Below are 16,246 nucleotides of genomic sequence, written 5' to 3'. Positions count from 1 at the left end.
TAATGCCCTGCCCAATACAGTAGCCACTGGCCATCAGTAGCTATTTCAATAAATTAGAATTTTAAAAAATTAAAAATTCAGTTCCTCTTTTATACTAACCACATTTCAAATGCTCAGTGCCACAGGTGGCTGTCTGGTGGCTACTGCATTGCACAGGGCAGATACACAGAGAAGTTCCACCACTGTGAAAAGTTCCATTAGCCAGTGCTATGGTCAAAGAATGTATACTTTTTCAAAAGTGTTGAAGAGGAAACCATCTGCTTCCTTATTGGAAGACTATCTCCTTTTTTCTTAGCTGAAGACGTGAGGATACGATGCTGGACAAAAGAGCTAACACCTTCCTGCCATAAAAAGTCTCAAAGGGCATTATTTTATGAAGTTAGAAAGGTTTCCTTTTCCTTATTGGTCTAAGAATCTGCTCACTCCCCTTCCCACAAGATACCCTTTAAAAATCTTAAGTGGCTTCTATTCAGGTTTGCAATCTACTGCTCTTAAGCGGAAGTTAATGTTCCAGAAGACGGATTTTACCCAGGGACGCACACTGCCCATGTTCACAGTTCTTCAAAAGCCTCTGCGTGTTTGAAGTTTGGTCATTCTGTCTTGGTTTTAACTAAATTGCATTTTTCAAATCCATTTGCTTTCCTTCAATTAAAATATTGACACCTAATACGAAAAAAAGAAAACAGAGGAAAAACAGCACCAGTAACCCTGTCGCTAAAATAGCTATTATGAACATCTTTCCAGCCTTTTTTCTAAGTGTTTTCTGTTGCTTTTAGGTATATAGTATTCTTTCCCTTCCTCAGGGAATAGACACTGGTATTTTCTCCTATTTTTCTTTCTGTGTCATTTTTATGTAGTATTTTTCCATTTATTCAAAACCTGTCTAATATTCCAATAGTTTCATTATTTCTTCCAGGTGGGTCTCATAGTTTTTGTTGGTTTTTCTTTTTTTTCTATTTTAGACTAAAACTGTTTATGAATAGTATGGAGAATAGAAATAATTATCTTTATACTCTCTTGGTGATTTGAGAGAATTTAAGGTAAGCTTTTCAAGTAAAACTTTATTCAGATCTTGAATGTTTGAAATGGATTATCTTTCTGTATTGGCAGACACACTTCATTGTCCGCAGGAGTCCCAAACCATTGCCAGGCTCTGGGGAGGACGCTGCAGGGGCTGGGAGGTACCGGGTCCCTTCATGTTGTTGAGGTAAGGGCAACAGGCTATGGAGATGAGATACAAATGCATGGAGTGTGCCATTCTCATAAAACTTAAAAATCCACCTAAGACATCATCATCACATTGCAATTTTTTTTCACAATCACAGCTAAACTTTAGGTGCTCTTTTTGGTTTTGTCTTATTAACTTGGTTCTCAGATATCTGTAATCTAGGGGGTGGGACCTGGGACAGGAGATAGAGGCAACGGGAAGGAAAGGTGACCACATCCCCCATGATGGAAAACAATGCAATTGCTGGCCACAGAGACATACAGCAGAGTAGGAAGAAGCTATTACATTAACGAAGCCTCCTGGGAAAAAATTATAAGAGCACCGTTTATGTGCCAGGCATTGTGCTAAATACTGAATGTGCATCATCTCCTCTAATCTGCACCACAGTCTGGGTACTGTCATCCCTATTCACAGATGAATAAACTGAGGCTCTGCCAGGTGCCATCCTGCCCAGAATCCCACAGCTAGATTACCTGAACACAGGGCCCAACCTCTTCAACACGTCAGCGAGGTGCAGGCATGAGGGAGGCCGTGTGGGAGCCTCTCCCCTGTGTGTCCTTCCAGACATTGCACTGGAGCCCTATGACAACCTCACCCAAGCTAAAATGTTCACAGTCCCAGGGACCCGGCCTCATCTTTCCAACCCCAGCATTAAGACAAGGAAAGCAGGTTTACCCTCAGAATCACCCCCAAAGACAAATAAAGGGTCTAAAAATATCTCCCCACATGTTCTACCCATAGTCAGAAATTCCTTTCCCAGGAGGTGGCCTGGCATCGTGGAAAGAACAGTGACTAAGGGCTGCGCCTCTTCCAGGCCCCAAGGCCCAAGATACGGCAATGCTGGGACACGTCTTACTTAGATTTCATGTTTCTCCTCCATTCACGCTTTTCATGATTGAGGACACACTGGGTATAAAACATGGCAGCAATAGCCAGAGCTCCAGCTGAGAGGGATTCCTACAGCTGTGCTAGTGTCCAGGAATGTCTTCCATGACTGCCTCTCCATGGGCTGCAAGCAGCTGGAGAAGGTGCAGAAAGAATGTCCCAAAGAAGGTTTTTGTAAGGCGGTGTCGCACTGACAGAAGGTTCGTACCTCGTTGCCGCTGCCACGCATGATGTCCTCAGGGATGGCGTAGATCTGGTTCTCCATCTCCACCTTCTGGAGCCCATTGTCCGTTACTCTCACCCGAAGCACACGGAAGTTGGTCCCTCCCAGGTCCAGAGCCAGAAACTCTCCATGTTCTGCAAAGAAAAGAAGGGCCACCATTAGCTTCAGGAGAGACAAATAAGTCAACCTGCTCCACAGAGATGAACCAGGACTTAAATCACAGTCTCTCCCAGGACACCGTTTGGCAATGGGTGAGGTGTGGCTGGTGGGTTTTACTTTCCTGTACACACATTAATGTGTCATCTGCTTTTCTTTTCTTTTCTTTTTTTTTTTTTTTGTCTTTTTGTGACCGGCCGCACCGCGCTCAGCCAGTGAGTGCACCGGCCATCCTTATATAGGATCTGAACCCGTGGCGGGAGCACTGCTGCGCTCCCAGCGCCGTACTCTCCTGAGTGCGCCACGGGGTCGGCCCTTGTCTGCTTTTCTTAATACTAAGCACTTCTATATCACTTTTATAATTGCCATCAACAATGAGACCATTTCACATTCAATGACGGGGTGCTCATCCCTTCACATGAGCCAACTATTTCCCTAGTGCTTTCGGCAAGTCCCCATTGAGCTCCAGGGGCCCGGCAAGCCCTGTGCCGGGGTCCATGCCTCAGTTTTGTTCTTCATATCCCCAGAACACCCAGCACGCTGCTGCAGGCCTGAGGGCCCCGTGTCTTCTGCCAAACTGTGATTGCATTACAAAATGTACTTTCTAATGTTTGCATACTATGATGGCAGGGTCCTGAGGCAAGATCAGAGGGTCATGTGATAGAGTGGAATGGAGTTCAACTGGCAGGTCAAGCAAGTGTCCCCCACAAGGATCTCAGGCTTATTAGAATGTGAGCAAATGCTGACCCCAGAGTATGTAGGGCAAGTCGGGCCACTCAGCTCTTCCACTCCATCAAGCCACAGAGCTCTGAGGGAGCAGAGGACAGTGAGACTCAATGGGCCGAGCTCTCCGTGGGTCACTACGAAGGCACAGTTCCTTCTCTACAGGAAACAAGCAGTACAGACAGGAAACATCCAGATTCTGGACAATAATACAGCCTGCTATGGGGAAGCACCCATTGTATGGCACAGAATGAAAGTGCTGAAGAGGCGCGGAGCCCACAGCCAGGTCTGGGAGAGGAGGTGGGCTCACCCTCCCGCAGCCCCTCAGTGGGGAATGGCTCCTCCAGTCAGTCCTGCGACGCCCCACTGCACCTTCTCTCAGGATACAAGGTAATTGCCCAGGGACTTACTGGCATGTCTGTCAACACTCAGCCCCTTCTTGAGGGGAGACTGCCTATGAAGGAAGGTGGATGGATCGGAGGGTCAGGGAAATGCTCTGACTCAATGAATCAACAAGGTTTATTCCATGCTCAGGTCCCTTGGCAGTCCCCTGTGCCCAAAGGGGAAACTTGGGGTGACATCACCCACCAGAGATTCCCGCACACCTAGCAGTCAGGTGGTGTGTTATACGGAGACTGGCTCTGAAGCCCACATTGCCACTTTTTAGCTGAGGCAGGTTCCTGAGCCTTGGAGCCTCAGCTGCCTCATCTCTAAAATGTGAACATTGTATCTTATCGGGTCACTGTGAGGGGAAAAATTAGATGGTGTGCCTTAAGCACCCAGCACTGTGCCAGGGACTTAGGACACACTCAATAAGTACAAGATACTTTCCATCCAGGCTCTCAGCAAACACTGCCCCATGCCTACACTTGAGTTTCCCAGGCTCATAACAGCAGGGGAGACTAGAAACCTGTCCAAGAAAAGCCAGTGGAATCAGCTCAGTGACTTCAGCATTCCTCCTCAGGGGCACTAATTTTCCATTCCCTACCCGGCATCTGGAGGTGGCCCCACCACTAACCTCAGTTGCTGGCTAGCTAAAGCAAGCAACATCAACCTCACCACCCCCACACCCCCACCTCTGGCCATGGGTGACTTTTCCAGACACTCTGGTTCTGAGCCTTCCCTAGTAGTGGGACCTCAGCCAGATTCTACGAAAAGCTATGTGGTGGTTGTCATGAGGGATGAAGAGGAAAATCAAAGATGAACTGCCTCATCAGCACTCTGGAGCCCAGGACAAACACGATCCGCTGAATCAGTGGCCACGGGGGATTGAGGTGGCCGAGGCTGCCCCTGGTTGGTCATCATCCTAGGCCAGCCCAGCTGGATTCACTGGAGGGGGTGGCTCTATCAAGAATGGTAGTTTTGCAGGGTTTTCTGATGGACTGAAAGGAAGCCACAGATACTCATAAAAATATTATAATTCCCTGATAATTCTATCCCTAGGAAGAAATGTCATCCCTCGCTTTCCTTATGGACTCCTCTGGAACACCTCCCCAAAACGCCCTCCACAAACACACATGACCACAACTACCAGAGCCAAAGACTATACTTCTGAGTCCAGAATATGAGGCAGGCCCAGCACCTTGGCTCTAGAAATCCTGAAGTGACCCCTGGGGCAATGCATGGGCCCCTTTCCTAGTGCCCACCTCCACGCCATGCTTAAAAGGCCCACAGGGCAGCAGTTAAGCACTGGACTTAGACACAGGTGGGCAGGTCTCAATTTTGAGTTCCAGCTCAGTCGCTTCAGTACCTGCGTGGCATGGGCACATCACAGGGCTCTCTGAGCATGTCATCTCACCTGTACAACACGGCTCACAATGCTGACTTCTCGCAGCAGGAGTAAGGCTTACACAAAATACAGAACATGTTATATGTGACACAGGAACACATGGTGAGCCATCCGTAAAGAGCTGCTCTTGCTGCCCCTGCGTTACCATTATTCCTTTGTTTGATTATGTAGCTCTTCCCCTAGTCTTTCTTTGCCACTCTAAACTCTACCTACTGATATCGGTGGCTCAAGATCTACGGCCATTGTGAAACTTCCAGAACATTCCGGAAGCCCAGAACAGGGCCCGTGTGAGCATGTGATGGGGCATGAAGGACGAATGTGTCTATGGGCCTGGTACAATCAGACTGGACAAGGCAGGGGAAAGGCTCTGGGGCAGGAAAACAACATGCCCATAGCAGGTTTCTCAGGAAAGTGCAAAGCCACATGGCAGAGGACCCAGGACGGTCTAGAGATAACATTCTGTTGAGTAATTATAGTCGGTATTTGGGGCAACTTATTAAGAAACTATCTCACGTTGCATTTGCTTATTGATGGCTCATTTATTAAACTAAATGTTTGAGTGCCCACTGTGGGACTTATATATGGGACCCTTATTTGGTCAGAGGTAAGGTTTCTTCTATTTGTAGGTATGCTCTTATCTCTGGATAACCATTCTAGCTTTTTTTATTTTTTATTTTATTTTATTTTATTTTTAAAAGATGACCGGTAAGGGGATCTCAACGCTTGGCTTGGTGTCAGCACCACGCTCAGCCAGTGAGCCAATCGGCCATCCCTATATAGGATCCGAACCCGTGGCCTATGTTGTTATCAGCACCGTACTCTCCCAAGTGAGCCACGGGCCAGCCCATTTTAGCTTTTTTAAAAAAATAAGATATAAACATCTGATCTTTAAAAAGTTCAAAACAATACAAATGTGGACAAAATGAAAAGCAAATATCTCATTTCTTCTCCACACCCTGAAAGTAATCACAATTAAAGTTTCTTGGGTGTCCTTATTTACACTTATTTTAAAAAGACAGAGGAGGCTAAAACAGATACCTGCCAAAAAAAAGGGGTTTGAATCACCGGTTCCAGGAATGTATGCTTGTAATTTGGAAGATATTACCAAATTATCTTCCTGTAAGTTCTCACCAATCTCCACTCAAACCAACAGGTCTGCTTTATTCTCTCCAGGATCCCATGTTATGTAGCAATTAATCTTTGCCAACCAGCTACGTCCAAGTGGTATCCCATTTTTCAACTTGGTTTCTTTCATTTGTGTAAAGTTAGGCATGTGAAATCTTGACTGGCCTATGAATTCCTTTTTCTGTGAATTATCTACTTGTGTCATTTCCCTGTTTTTTATTTATTTTCTTAATAATCTAAAAGAGCTCTTTGTGTATTCGTTTTGTTGGTTGTATATTTGCAATTATTTTTTTCCCAGTTGGGTATTTGTCTTTCAATTTTGTTCATGCTATTTTTACCATGCAGAAATGTTCAATTTTTATGTTGTCAAAATATTTATGGTTTCTGAGTTTTATGTCATATCCCTAAAAGTCTTGATGAACAAAGATTGCACTAGTTCACCACCTTTTCTAAATCTCTCCAATTCCTCCTAAATGGGGACACTACCTCTGCTAAAATAATGAAGCAAGGTTTTGCCATGGATTTGTTTAAAAGATCAAATTCATGTTCTATTTTCTTATGTGACCTTTTTGAAAAATGAAATCCAGGACTGTCATCTCTCTGTCCCTAGGACAGAGTTCAGACTTTCTCACTCTCATCTGGGTTACTGTGGTAATAAAACAACAAAAAGACAGAGGCAGGTGTAAGAGAGATTTGATAGATTGAAGGCCCAACATGTTGATGTCTTTGACAGAAGAGAAGCTAAGTTTTGTTAAACAATGGGTACTTTGTTTATAAACATTATCTCATTAATCCTCAACAACCCAGGTAGGCATAATAACACCAGTTTTACAAATGAGAAACCAAAGCTCAAGTCAAGTAATTGAAACCAAGGTTCAAATCCAAAGTTTCTACTGCGATGAGCAATGAGGCTGTTCTTGGGAAAATTATAAATCCTCAAATAAGGAATTCTTCACTAACAAAGCCAAGAGCATAGAACCCCCAGGTGATAGCAGCCCTGGGGCTAGCCAAGGTGATAGAGGACGTGATGCTGTGGGTCTGATGTTGAGTCACTTGGTTAAGGTCATGCAGGGGTAAGTGAGAGCTGGGGCTTGAACTCAAGTCAATCTGTCTCCAAAGCCTGTGCCTGTCCCTCTGTACCACACCCACAGCTTTCCCGGCTCTGGCTCCTGGAAGCCATAAAGTGGTAAGAAGAAATGCAAAGACGCCAAACCTTTATCAGTAGCTACAGCCCATCTCCCCGGGCTTATTGGATGGCCACACCCATCAGACTCAACCTTCTATTTGGGGTATAGGGATGGGGACAAGTGAGGTGGGAGGCACACATCCACTAGCAAGAACGACACACCCTTCTCCCAAGGAGATCCCAGGACTTACACAAGCTTGTGGATGCAGGGTTTTTTTTCTTTTTCTTTTCTTTTTTTGGTAGCCACAAATCAGTGCTCTTTCAAACAATTATACCAAACCTCAGTTCCTGCCTTACTGGACACTCTCCAAATCCTCTCCACTGAAGTGTCCTCCCCCAAAAAATATAGACCTCCTTATTAAAAGTGTACTCCTCCAAAAAATATAGACAAGAAAAGGGGTACCAACTCTCTACTAAAAGAAAAAAAATGTACTCAAAGAAATGGTGCTGGTGCACAGCTAAGAGGAACCAGCAATAGGAGTTTTAGGTAGCGCCGCCCTCCGTCAAATTGCCCAACAGTTAAGATTCCAGCAGGTCCCTGTGGCAGTCTGTCTGCTGACTCACTTCCCGTCTTGGACTGCCATTCTGCCCACTGTCGTTCACTCTTGTCAGATATGTAAGGTCGGCAAGATAAAGGGGTTTCAGTTTCTCCTGGGAACTCACCTGTCACAGGCAAAGGCTGTGGACTAAAATGGCATTTGACTAACCACATGAACACAATAGTCAATGTCATCTTACTTGATGTGAGATCAGTAATTTATTGCAACAGGTCATCACTCCAGCATTGTTAAAAGCATGTATTCACAGTAGCCCAGTACCTGACAATGTCCAGGTATTTTTTTTTTTGAAGGGTAAGGGGCAAGGGCAAGTTGAATTTTCCAACAGGGTCTATTTTCAATCATTAGATATTTGCCATTAATTAAAATAGATCACCACCTGTTCCTCTGATCTGAAGCTCAGAGCAGTGTGCCAACCAGTGCTCTAAGAGTGACTTGCAAACAGTTTTGGTTTTGGTTTGTATTTTTAAGCAGCAGGGCCTTTTCCCCTAAGGCAGCTGTGCTGAGAAATGGCAGTGCCTTGGTTAAGGCTGGAGGCCCTCACTCCAGGGCTTCAGGTAACTAAACGGACTTCTTCAAAACCGTAAGCTACAGAGGCCCCTTTTGAAACAAACGGTTTTTATGCAACATTCCCAGAGTTCTGGGGATCCTTGAAGATGGCAAGGCCTGTCCTTAGTGAGGGTTAAGAGAGGCTAATTAAGGTACATCTCATCTCCTACACCCTCACTTCCAATTTTATTTCTTCTCTGTGCTTCTGTCTTTTATGTGGCGTTCTACCTAAGATTTCATTTGGTTTAAATTTGGGAGTGGGGTCCACACCCCAAAAACTGAAAAAATTCATTCCAAAATATACTTGAAAATCACCATTTTAAGAGTCAAAAACTGAAACATTCTAGGACCTGCCAATAAAACACTTCCCATTCTGCAACTGGGTATTTCCACGCTGAGCATTGCAGACAGTTACCAAACATTTCTTTCTGCCCCGTGCTGCATGCAAACCAGCCCTGACTGACCCAGGAGAGAGGGAGCAAGCACCGTAATAGGAGCTATTCTAGAAGGAATAGTGATTTCTACTCAGACAAGGAAGCCTTCTCAGAAGGCAAAATGAGACAGCCAGGACTTAGTGAGAACAAAGTTGCCAGACAAAGAAAAGGGGACATATAGGAGGGGAAGTTCATAAACACTCAGTGTCCAGTGAGGCAGGACAGAGGTTTGGTATAACTATATGAGATGGCACCGAATTGTGACTGCCAAGAAATGGCTACAACACAGGGCTCACATGAAATGGCTACAAGCACACAGCAGATGCCATTGACAAGGGCCTCGGTTCTTAAGCAGGTGAGATTTGTGTTTTCAAAAGGGCTCTAGTAGCACTGTGGCAGATGGGTCTAGAGCCAGGATGGCTGGTTAGAAGGCTGCTGTAGTAGTCCAGCCAAGCAGCAATGAAGGCCTGGATTCCAGGGTCATGTAGGGTGGTCAACCAACCTGGTTTGCCCAGCACAGAGGGGTTTCCTATGACATGGAACTCTCCATGCTAAAACTGAGAGGCAAATCAGGATGGCTGGACTGCCTTGGATCCAACCATAGGGCCTCCAGCCCTTCCTTGTCTCCCAACACCTGAGGTATGCAGCTCTGAACTTTGACGTAGGTCAAAGACACACACTCACACTTTCACATCCAGTTCTTGAAATGGCCCTATAATAACTCAATGCCCCCACAGGGACCTTACTTCCACTTGCCCCTCCACAGCAATTTCCAGTGGTCCAGGTGACTGCACTGAACATTCCCATCTTCCTCTATGGAGTGGCTCCGGGTTGGGGAGACCTTGTTTTCCCTCTAGTTTTCAAGTACCTATTAGTACACTGCAACAGACTGCTCTGAGGTATGGCAGGTACTCCAACTGAGAGGAGGACTAAAGAAGACAAATCTCCAGATTCTGGGTAGGTAATCCAGAATGACATAAGTGTCAAGGCACATATTCCCCATGTACCTGGAATCACCAGTTGCTACCACATCTGGCAGCCTCTTCTTGAGCTTCAGGAACCCAGTTACTCCATTACAACACAACATCGGCCTCCACATGATGGCCCAGCAATAAAGAAGCAACTTCATAAAGGTATCAAGCCATGCAGTCAGTTAATGCTGGTATCTGGTACAACCAAGGAACAGGGTAATCTGACCTTCTACATCATTGGTGTTCAAACCATTTCAAGAAACAGGATGTTTTTTCCAAATAAAATTGGTATGCCAGGGCTGGCCAGTTAGCTCACTTGGTAGAGCATGGTGCTGATAACACCAGGGTCAAGGGTTCAGATCTGCATACCAGCCAGCCGCCAAAAAAAACCCAAAAATGGTAAGCCATAAACATAGATAAATAGAGAAAAATAGAGCTGTTCCAGTTGAAGGGAGTGGCCTGGAACGCATAAAACATATTTTATACACTGTCCTAGTGCTTTTTTTACTCAGGAAATGTTTCTTAAGCTCAAAATATGTAACACAGAAAGGTATTATTACAAGAGCCCCACAGATGTGAAACCACCTTTCAAAAGATTAAAACATGATTATGTTTCAATATCGCATAGGCTTTGAGCATGTTAGGCTTCTCGGGCAGGCAGACCTGAGTTCAAATCCCATTTTAACATGTATTTAGCTATGTGATTTCAAGTAATTTGTTAGAAATCTGATACTCAGATTTCATCATCTGTTAAAAAAAAAAAAAAAAAAAGCAGGAGAGGGGATAAAGATAATCTCTCTAGTCAGCACTTCCCCTCCACACCCCAGAATACACACACGCACACACACACACTCACAGTCTGTTAAGATTCAATGCAATGTAGTATAAGGTGTTTGGCACGATGCCTGATGCATGTAAATGCCATCTTCTATATGGAGGCTGCCCGCCAATACAATCTTCAATTTATACTGTCAGCACCACATAAACCACTTATTAACTTGCTTGTGTGCTAGCTATTGATATGTCTCTGCTGCATGGCTGTTGATACACTGCAGAGCAACCAAGATAAGGGCTTCTTTCAGGTTTAGCCAGCTTCCATGCAACTTATCACCAGCCCAGTCTCCCTTTATCATATCATGTGCTCGCATTATATGGCCCGGTATCACTCTCTAATTGTTTCTTTCATCTGCGTGAGCCTTATCTCCCCGAGTACCATTTTCACTCTTTAAAGGTATGGCACATGGAGGCTCAGCACATTGCTTCCCCAGAAGGAACAAGCCTCAGAGGGGACCCTGTTGAACCAAACTGAACAGCTAGGCCCGAGTTACTAAAAGAAGAATGAATGCTTTGTGCTAGCAGTATGGGAGGTACCTGCGCATAAAATGTGCCATGAGGGGAGGCCCAGGCATTGGCATGCAGCTGGCTGACTTCAAATCCCAACATTCCCATTTGCTCACTAGACAGCTTTGGGCAAGTTGTCTAATCTCTCTTAGTTTTGTAAAATGAGATTCACAGTACCTACCATTGGATCACTGTGAGATTTAATGAGATAGCTCAAATTCAGCGCTTAACAGAGTACCAGGCAGTTAATAGGTCTATAATTTTTATCACCATCACCATCATCATTCTCTGCTCTCTAGGGCATTAAGTCTGGCTACAGGATGAAGATATACTCCCTGTGAAAATAATTCATAATCCAGGCACATGGATAAGTGGCAAATGATCGATTTAACACTGCCTTACCCTCACTCTGCCTTCTAAGGCATAGTGAGATTTAAACAATCTTGCCAAGAAAACAAGGGGATTAAGACACCACAAAGACACTTCGTTTCTAAATTAGAACATGCTGCTGGAACATTTGCAGATTTTCAGTTGGGTTGTACTTGAGCTTCTTATTTTAATCGTAAAAGCCAACTCATATTTATGATCTATTTTAAAAAGATAATAATCTAATTTGCCCTGGACACTTTTGTTCAGCAACATGAGCTGATGTAAACTGAATCTTATAGCCTTGGAGTCAGAGCTACCTACACTTAAATTCCAACTCTGTCATCAACTGACCACAGATGACCTTGGCAACTATGAACCATCTTTTAGCCTCAGTTGCCTTATTTTTAAAGTGAGAATGTCTCTCTTAATGAAGTTTTTATGGAGAGTAAAATAGACTTATGCAAACAGCCTAGTACAGACATTACGGGTGCTCATTAAATGTTGTCCGGTATTCCTGCATTTACTTTTAAGATGAAACTGTCCTCCAAAAGCCAGTCCTCGCAATGTGTGTAGTGGGCTCCCTGACAGAACCATGGTTAGGGCTGGTACCACATGCACAGCCGTGGCTTAGATCAGGGCCGCCTACAGATGGGTCAAGAAGATGTGATTCCCAGCAGATACAAATGAATGCTTTCTTTACTCAGCTCTCCACTGCAAACAACACGGGGGTACAGACCACAAATATTGGTGAGGACATGGAGCACGCAAAACTCTCATACTTTGTTGGTGGGAGTGTAAAATGGTTCAACACCTTGGGGAAAAGGTCTGGCAGTATCTTACAAAATTAAACATACACCAAACTCTCTGACCCAGTAATTCCACTCCTAGTTATTTACCCAAGGAAATGAAAACGTGTCCACAAAAGGGCTTGTGCAAGAACGTATGTGGCAGCTTTACTCCTAATGGTCAAAAGCTGGAAACTGCCCAGGTGCCCATCAATATTCATGTCATATACAATTCCAACTATGCCATGGAATCAGCAACCAAAGAGAAAGAACTACTGGTAAGACACAACATGGGTAAATACCACATTATGATGAGTAAAAGAAGATTTGCATAAAAAACAAATACTGTATGAGTCTATGTGAAGTTCTGAAACATGCAAAACTAATAGATATGGAAAATAGAGCGTGATTGCCTCTAGGGAGTCGGAGACAGGGAACTCCCTGGGGTGATGGTAACATTCTCTATCATGGTAATGTTCTCTAATGATGGGGGTTGTATTAAATAGGTACATGTATTTATCAACTCTTCAATGGTACACTTAAGATTTGTCATTTCATTGCAGGTAGATTTTACATCAAAAGAAAAAAGAACAAATATTGAACTCTAGTTAACAATATGCATGCTGAAGTTTTAGGGTTGAAATGAACTCATTTCTGCAATTTATTTTACAGTGCCTCAAATAAAACAAGTTGGGCTGATGGATGAAAAGATGGAGGGGTGTGATAAAGGAAATCTAGTAAAATATTGATGTTCACTACAGAATTCTTTCAAATTTTTTATACTGCTTGAGGGAAAAAAGAAAAAAAACCCACAAATATAGACTTTTTTCTTTTCTTTTCTTTTCTTTCTTTTTTTTTTTTTTTGCAGCTGACCGGTACAGGAATCAAACTCTGGACCATGGCGCTATCAGCAACACACTCTAATCAACTGAGCTATCCAGCCAGCCCTAGAGACCATTTTTTATATACTCCAGCTGACACTGAATTCAGTCATTCGAGTAAGATATTCTTGGACCACTTACATCTATTGCACTTTTATCTATGCCAGCAGCATAGTCCACACAGTCTATGAAGCACAGATACTTCAGAGTAGGCCTTGAACATTTTCCCCCCGTGGGGCTTGAGGGCTGCTGACCTCCCTGGCCTTCTGACTGAGAACGCATAACTTGACTTGAAGGTTCATCTTTCTTCAGTATAATGGAGGGCTCCATCATACATGGATAGCCTGAAACTTCCTGAAATCTCTCCCACATTTTCTATCAGGACTTTGATTATAATTATATAGCTGGGGCCTGTATAAGAGAGTTGGGTCCTGCTCCTCACACCAAAGTGCAGGGTGATAGGGATGAACCCTAACACCTGCTCTCTTCATGCCAATCTCCTCCAGAAGAAAGCACCTGGCAGGCTCACATGCCCTTTCTCAGTAAAGTTGGTACCGAGCGTGACTTTTGCACTGGTGAGTTATGGCTGCAGCCGTGCGTTCATAGCACATGTGGGAAAGTCAGGTAATTGATTCTCCTTCCATTCTCAGACCACTGACTCCCTGATACTCCCTCTTTTTACACATGAGGAAATGGAGGATCACAGCATGAATGAATTGCTCCGAAGCACAAAGTTTGAATTCAAACCCACTTAAAGCTAGAATTCTGATTCTCATCCCTCACTGTCCTGAAACTACACATTTCATGCCTGTCAAGAAGTAGCCAATTTACAAATGCCAGCCTAGAAAAGGACTGGGCTGAGGATCATTTAAGGCAGCAGCTTTCAAACTGCAAGTTAAAAACACATAGCAGGTTGATGAGCCACTTTCTTAAAGAATAGAAAATAATAGACCCTACTGTGTCATGTTTAAGAATAAACATTGGTCCCTGGAACTTCTGTTTCATTATTTATAAATATTTATATAGATGTGTTTCTTGCTGTGAGGGTACAGTCCAGAAAAGCTAGAAAGCTATTGATTTAAGAATTAGGTCCCTCCAGATCAGAGATTTGGATCTGACATTTAATTTCTCAGATTTGAAAAGTAATGCTAGAAATGAACCGGCTGATAAACAAAGGTTCTGAGAAAGGAGACATGGAATAGGCACCACTGGAGCAAAGGCCTTGAGCCTTCTGTGGGAGGGAGACACATATAATCACCAGTGGCAGCAGGAGGAGCCCAACTGTGGCCCCAGCCAGGAAGCAGGTGCACAAGCAAGACCCAGTGGCTGTGTGAGACCCACCAGGGGGAAGGCAGCCGTCCCCTTCTACACACAATGGCACCCTCAGTCTTTCCTCTCAGCACTTTACTAGGGTCCAATAACAAAGAGAATTTTCATTTTTGACAGACGTTATCAATTTAGGAGTCACCAATCTTGGTTGCCACATTCCATAACTCATGCCCCCAACTAATAAAACATAAACTTGAAAGGCTTGACTTTGACCACTTTAAATCACATTCCCTCATGTTCTCCTCCCCAGTTCCATTTTCTTTTCTCTCTCCAGAAACACCCCTATCAGTTATCGGATATACACTTTCTAGTTTATATCCTAATAACTTTATGGTGTGTGGGTGTCCATACGCAATGTATATAGTTGCTTTAAGGGAGTTTTTAAAATTTAAATTCAACTACTATGAGGTACATATCCTCCCACAACTTTTTCACTTGTTGTTTCTTGAGATGTATCCATATTTACATACACTTATTTATTAGCATGCCGTATAGTATTCCATCATATGAACAGACCATAAACTGTTTCCAATATGCTGTTATTATAAGCAACACTGCTATGAACATTAATGGACACATATCCTTGGATTCACATGGGAGTTTGTCCAGGGTATAGAGTTGGAAGTGGAATTGATGAGTTATCATATGCACATATTTTCAACTTTACTAGAGATTGTCAACCTCATGTCCCAGGAAAACCACTACTAATTGTTTGATGCATGTCCTTGAGACATTCACATACGTACATACATATATGAGTTTGCAGAAGTGTGAATATGAATATAGATAAAGATACATGTACTATTTTACAAAATGAGGTCCCAGTCCACATAATATATCTCATGCATTATAATGAGTTGCAGAGGACTCTTGTCTTCTGTAATAAATTGGCCCCTGCCCACCTGATGGACATTAAGAGATTTTCCCTCTTTACAGTATCTCAAAACTTTGTGTGTAAGTAGACTAGTGCACTAGTTCCAGCACATGTGCAGAATAGGCTGGGACTGCTGGATCCAACCTTTTATCTTACAAAGGAGAAAACTGAGTTCCGGAAAGCGGAGGTAAGGAGCTGGCCTAGAGACCCCAAGCAAGTGAGGAGGGAACAGATGGGTGCAGGTTTCCTGCAACCTGGTCTCTACTACTCCAGGGGCCACTTCCTTTGCTTACGTGAATAAAATATTCCAAAATACGCAGCTACCAGTGCAAACTCCAAGTGGCAAGGGGAAGTCTCCATACCTCCAATCTCAGGAAAGCAACAAGAATAAAAAAAGCTTGTCCCATAATTAGTTCTCCCCAACAAACTTATTCACCTGCCTATGGCACAGGCTATACAACCAGCCCAGCCCCATTTCAGAAAGTGTTAGTTGAGCACTTACTGCGTGTGCCACTGCTCACACTTACACATGCACAAACTCACATAATGCATCGGGTGTAGCCTTGATGCCTGAACTTCAGCATATACAAGTTTAATTCCTGACTCGGCCTCTTATTAGTTGTGTGATCTTGGGCAAGTTGTTTGACCATCCAAGCCTCAAATTCCTTATCTAAAAAATGTGGATAAAATCTGTACCTATCTTATAGGCTTCTGTAAAAAGTAAATGAGCTAATACCTATAGGTGGTGCTCCATACAGTCCCTAGCCTGTAATGTGTATTTGGAAGATATTTAGGGCACTTACTTAGTGCTAGTACTGGGTGAAATAAAGTCAAGGCCCTC

At 43.7% G+C, this 16,246-nt stretch overlaps 1 protein-coding gene across 1 annotated transcript in view; it reads right to left on the bottom strand.

Annotated features, from left to right (window-relative positions):
* Positions 1–16,246, bottom strand: part of HK2 (hexokinase 2) — a 59,098-nt gene that overhangs the window by 22,593 nt on the left and 20,259 nt on the right. The window contains exon 3 of the mRNA XM_063078042.1: positions 2,322–2,470. Within this exon, the coding sequence (XP_062934112.1) occupies positions 2,322–2,470 (149 nt within the window). The remainder of the gene's footprint in view (positions 1–2,321; positions 2,471–16,246) is intronic.

Source organism: Cynocephalus volans, chromosome 14, assembly GCF_027409185.1.
Source record: "Cynocephalus volans isolate mCynVol1 chromosome 14, mCynVol1.pri, whole genome shotgun sequence".
Taxonomy (NCBI): domain Eukaryota; kingdom Metazoa; phylum Chordata; class Mammalia; order Dermoptera; family Cynocephalidae; genus Cynocephalus; species Cynocephalus volans.
Note: the sequence above shows the minus strand (reverse complement) of the source record. Positions and strands in the feature narration are given on the sequence as shown.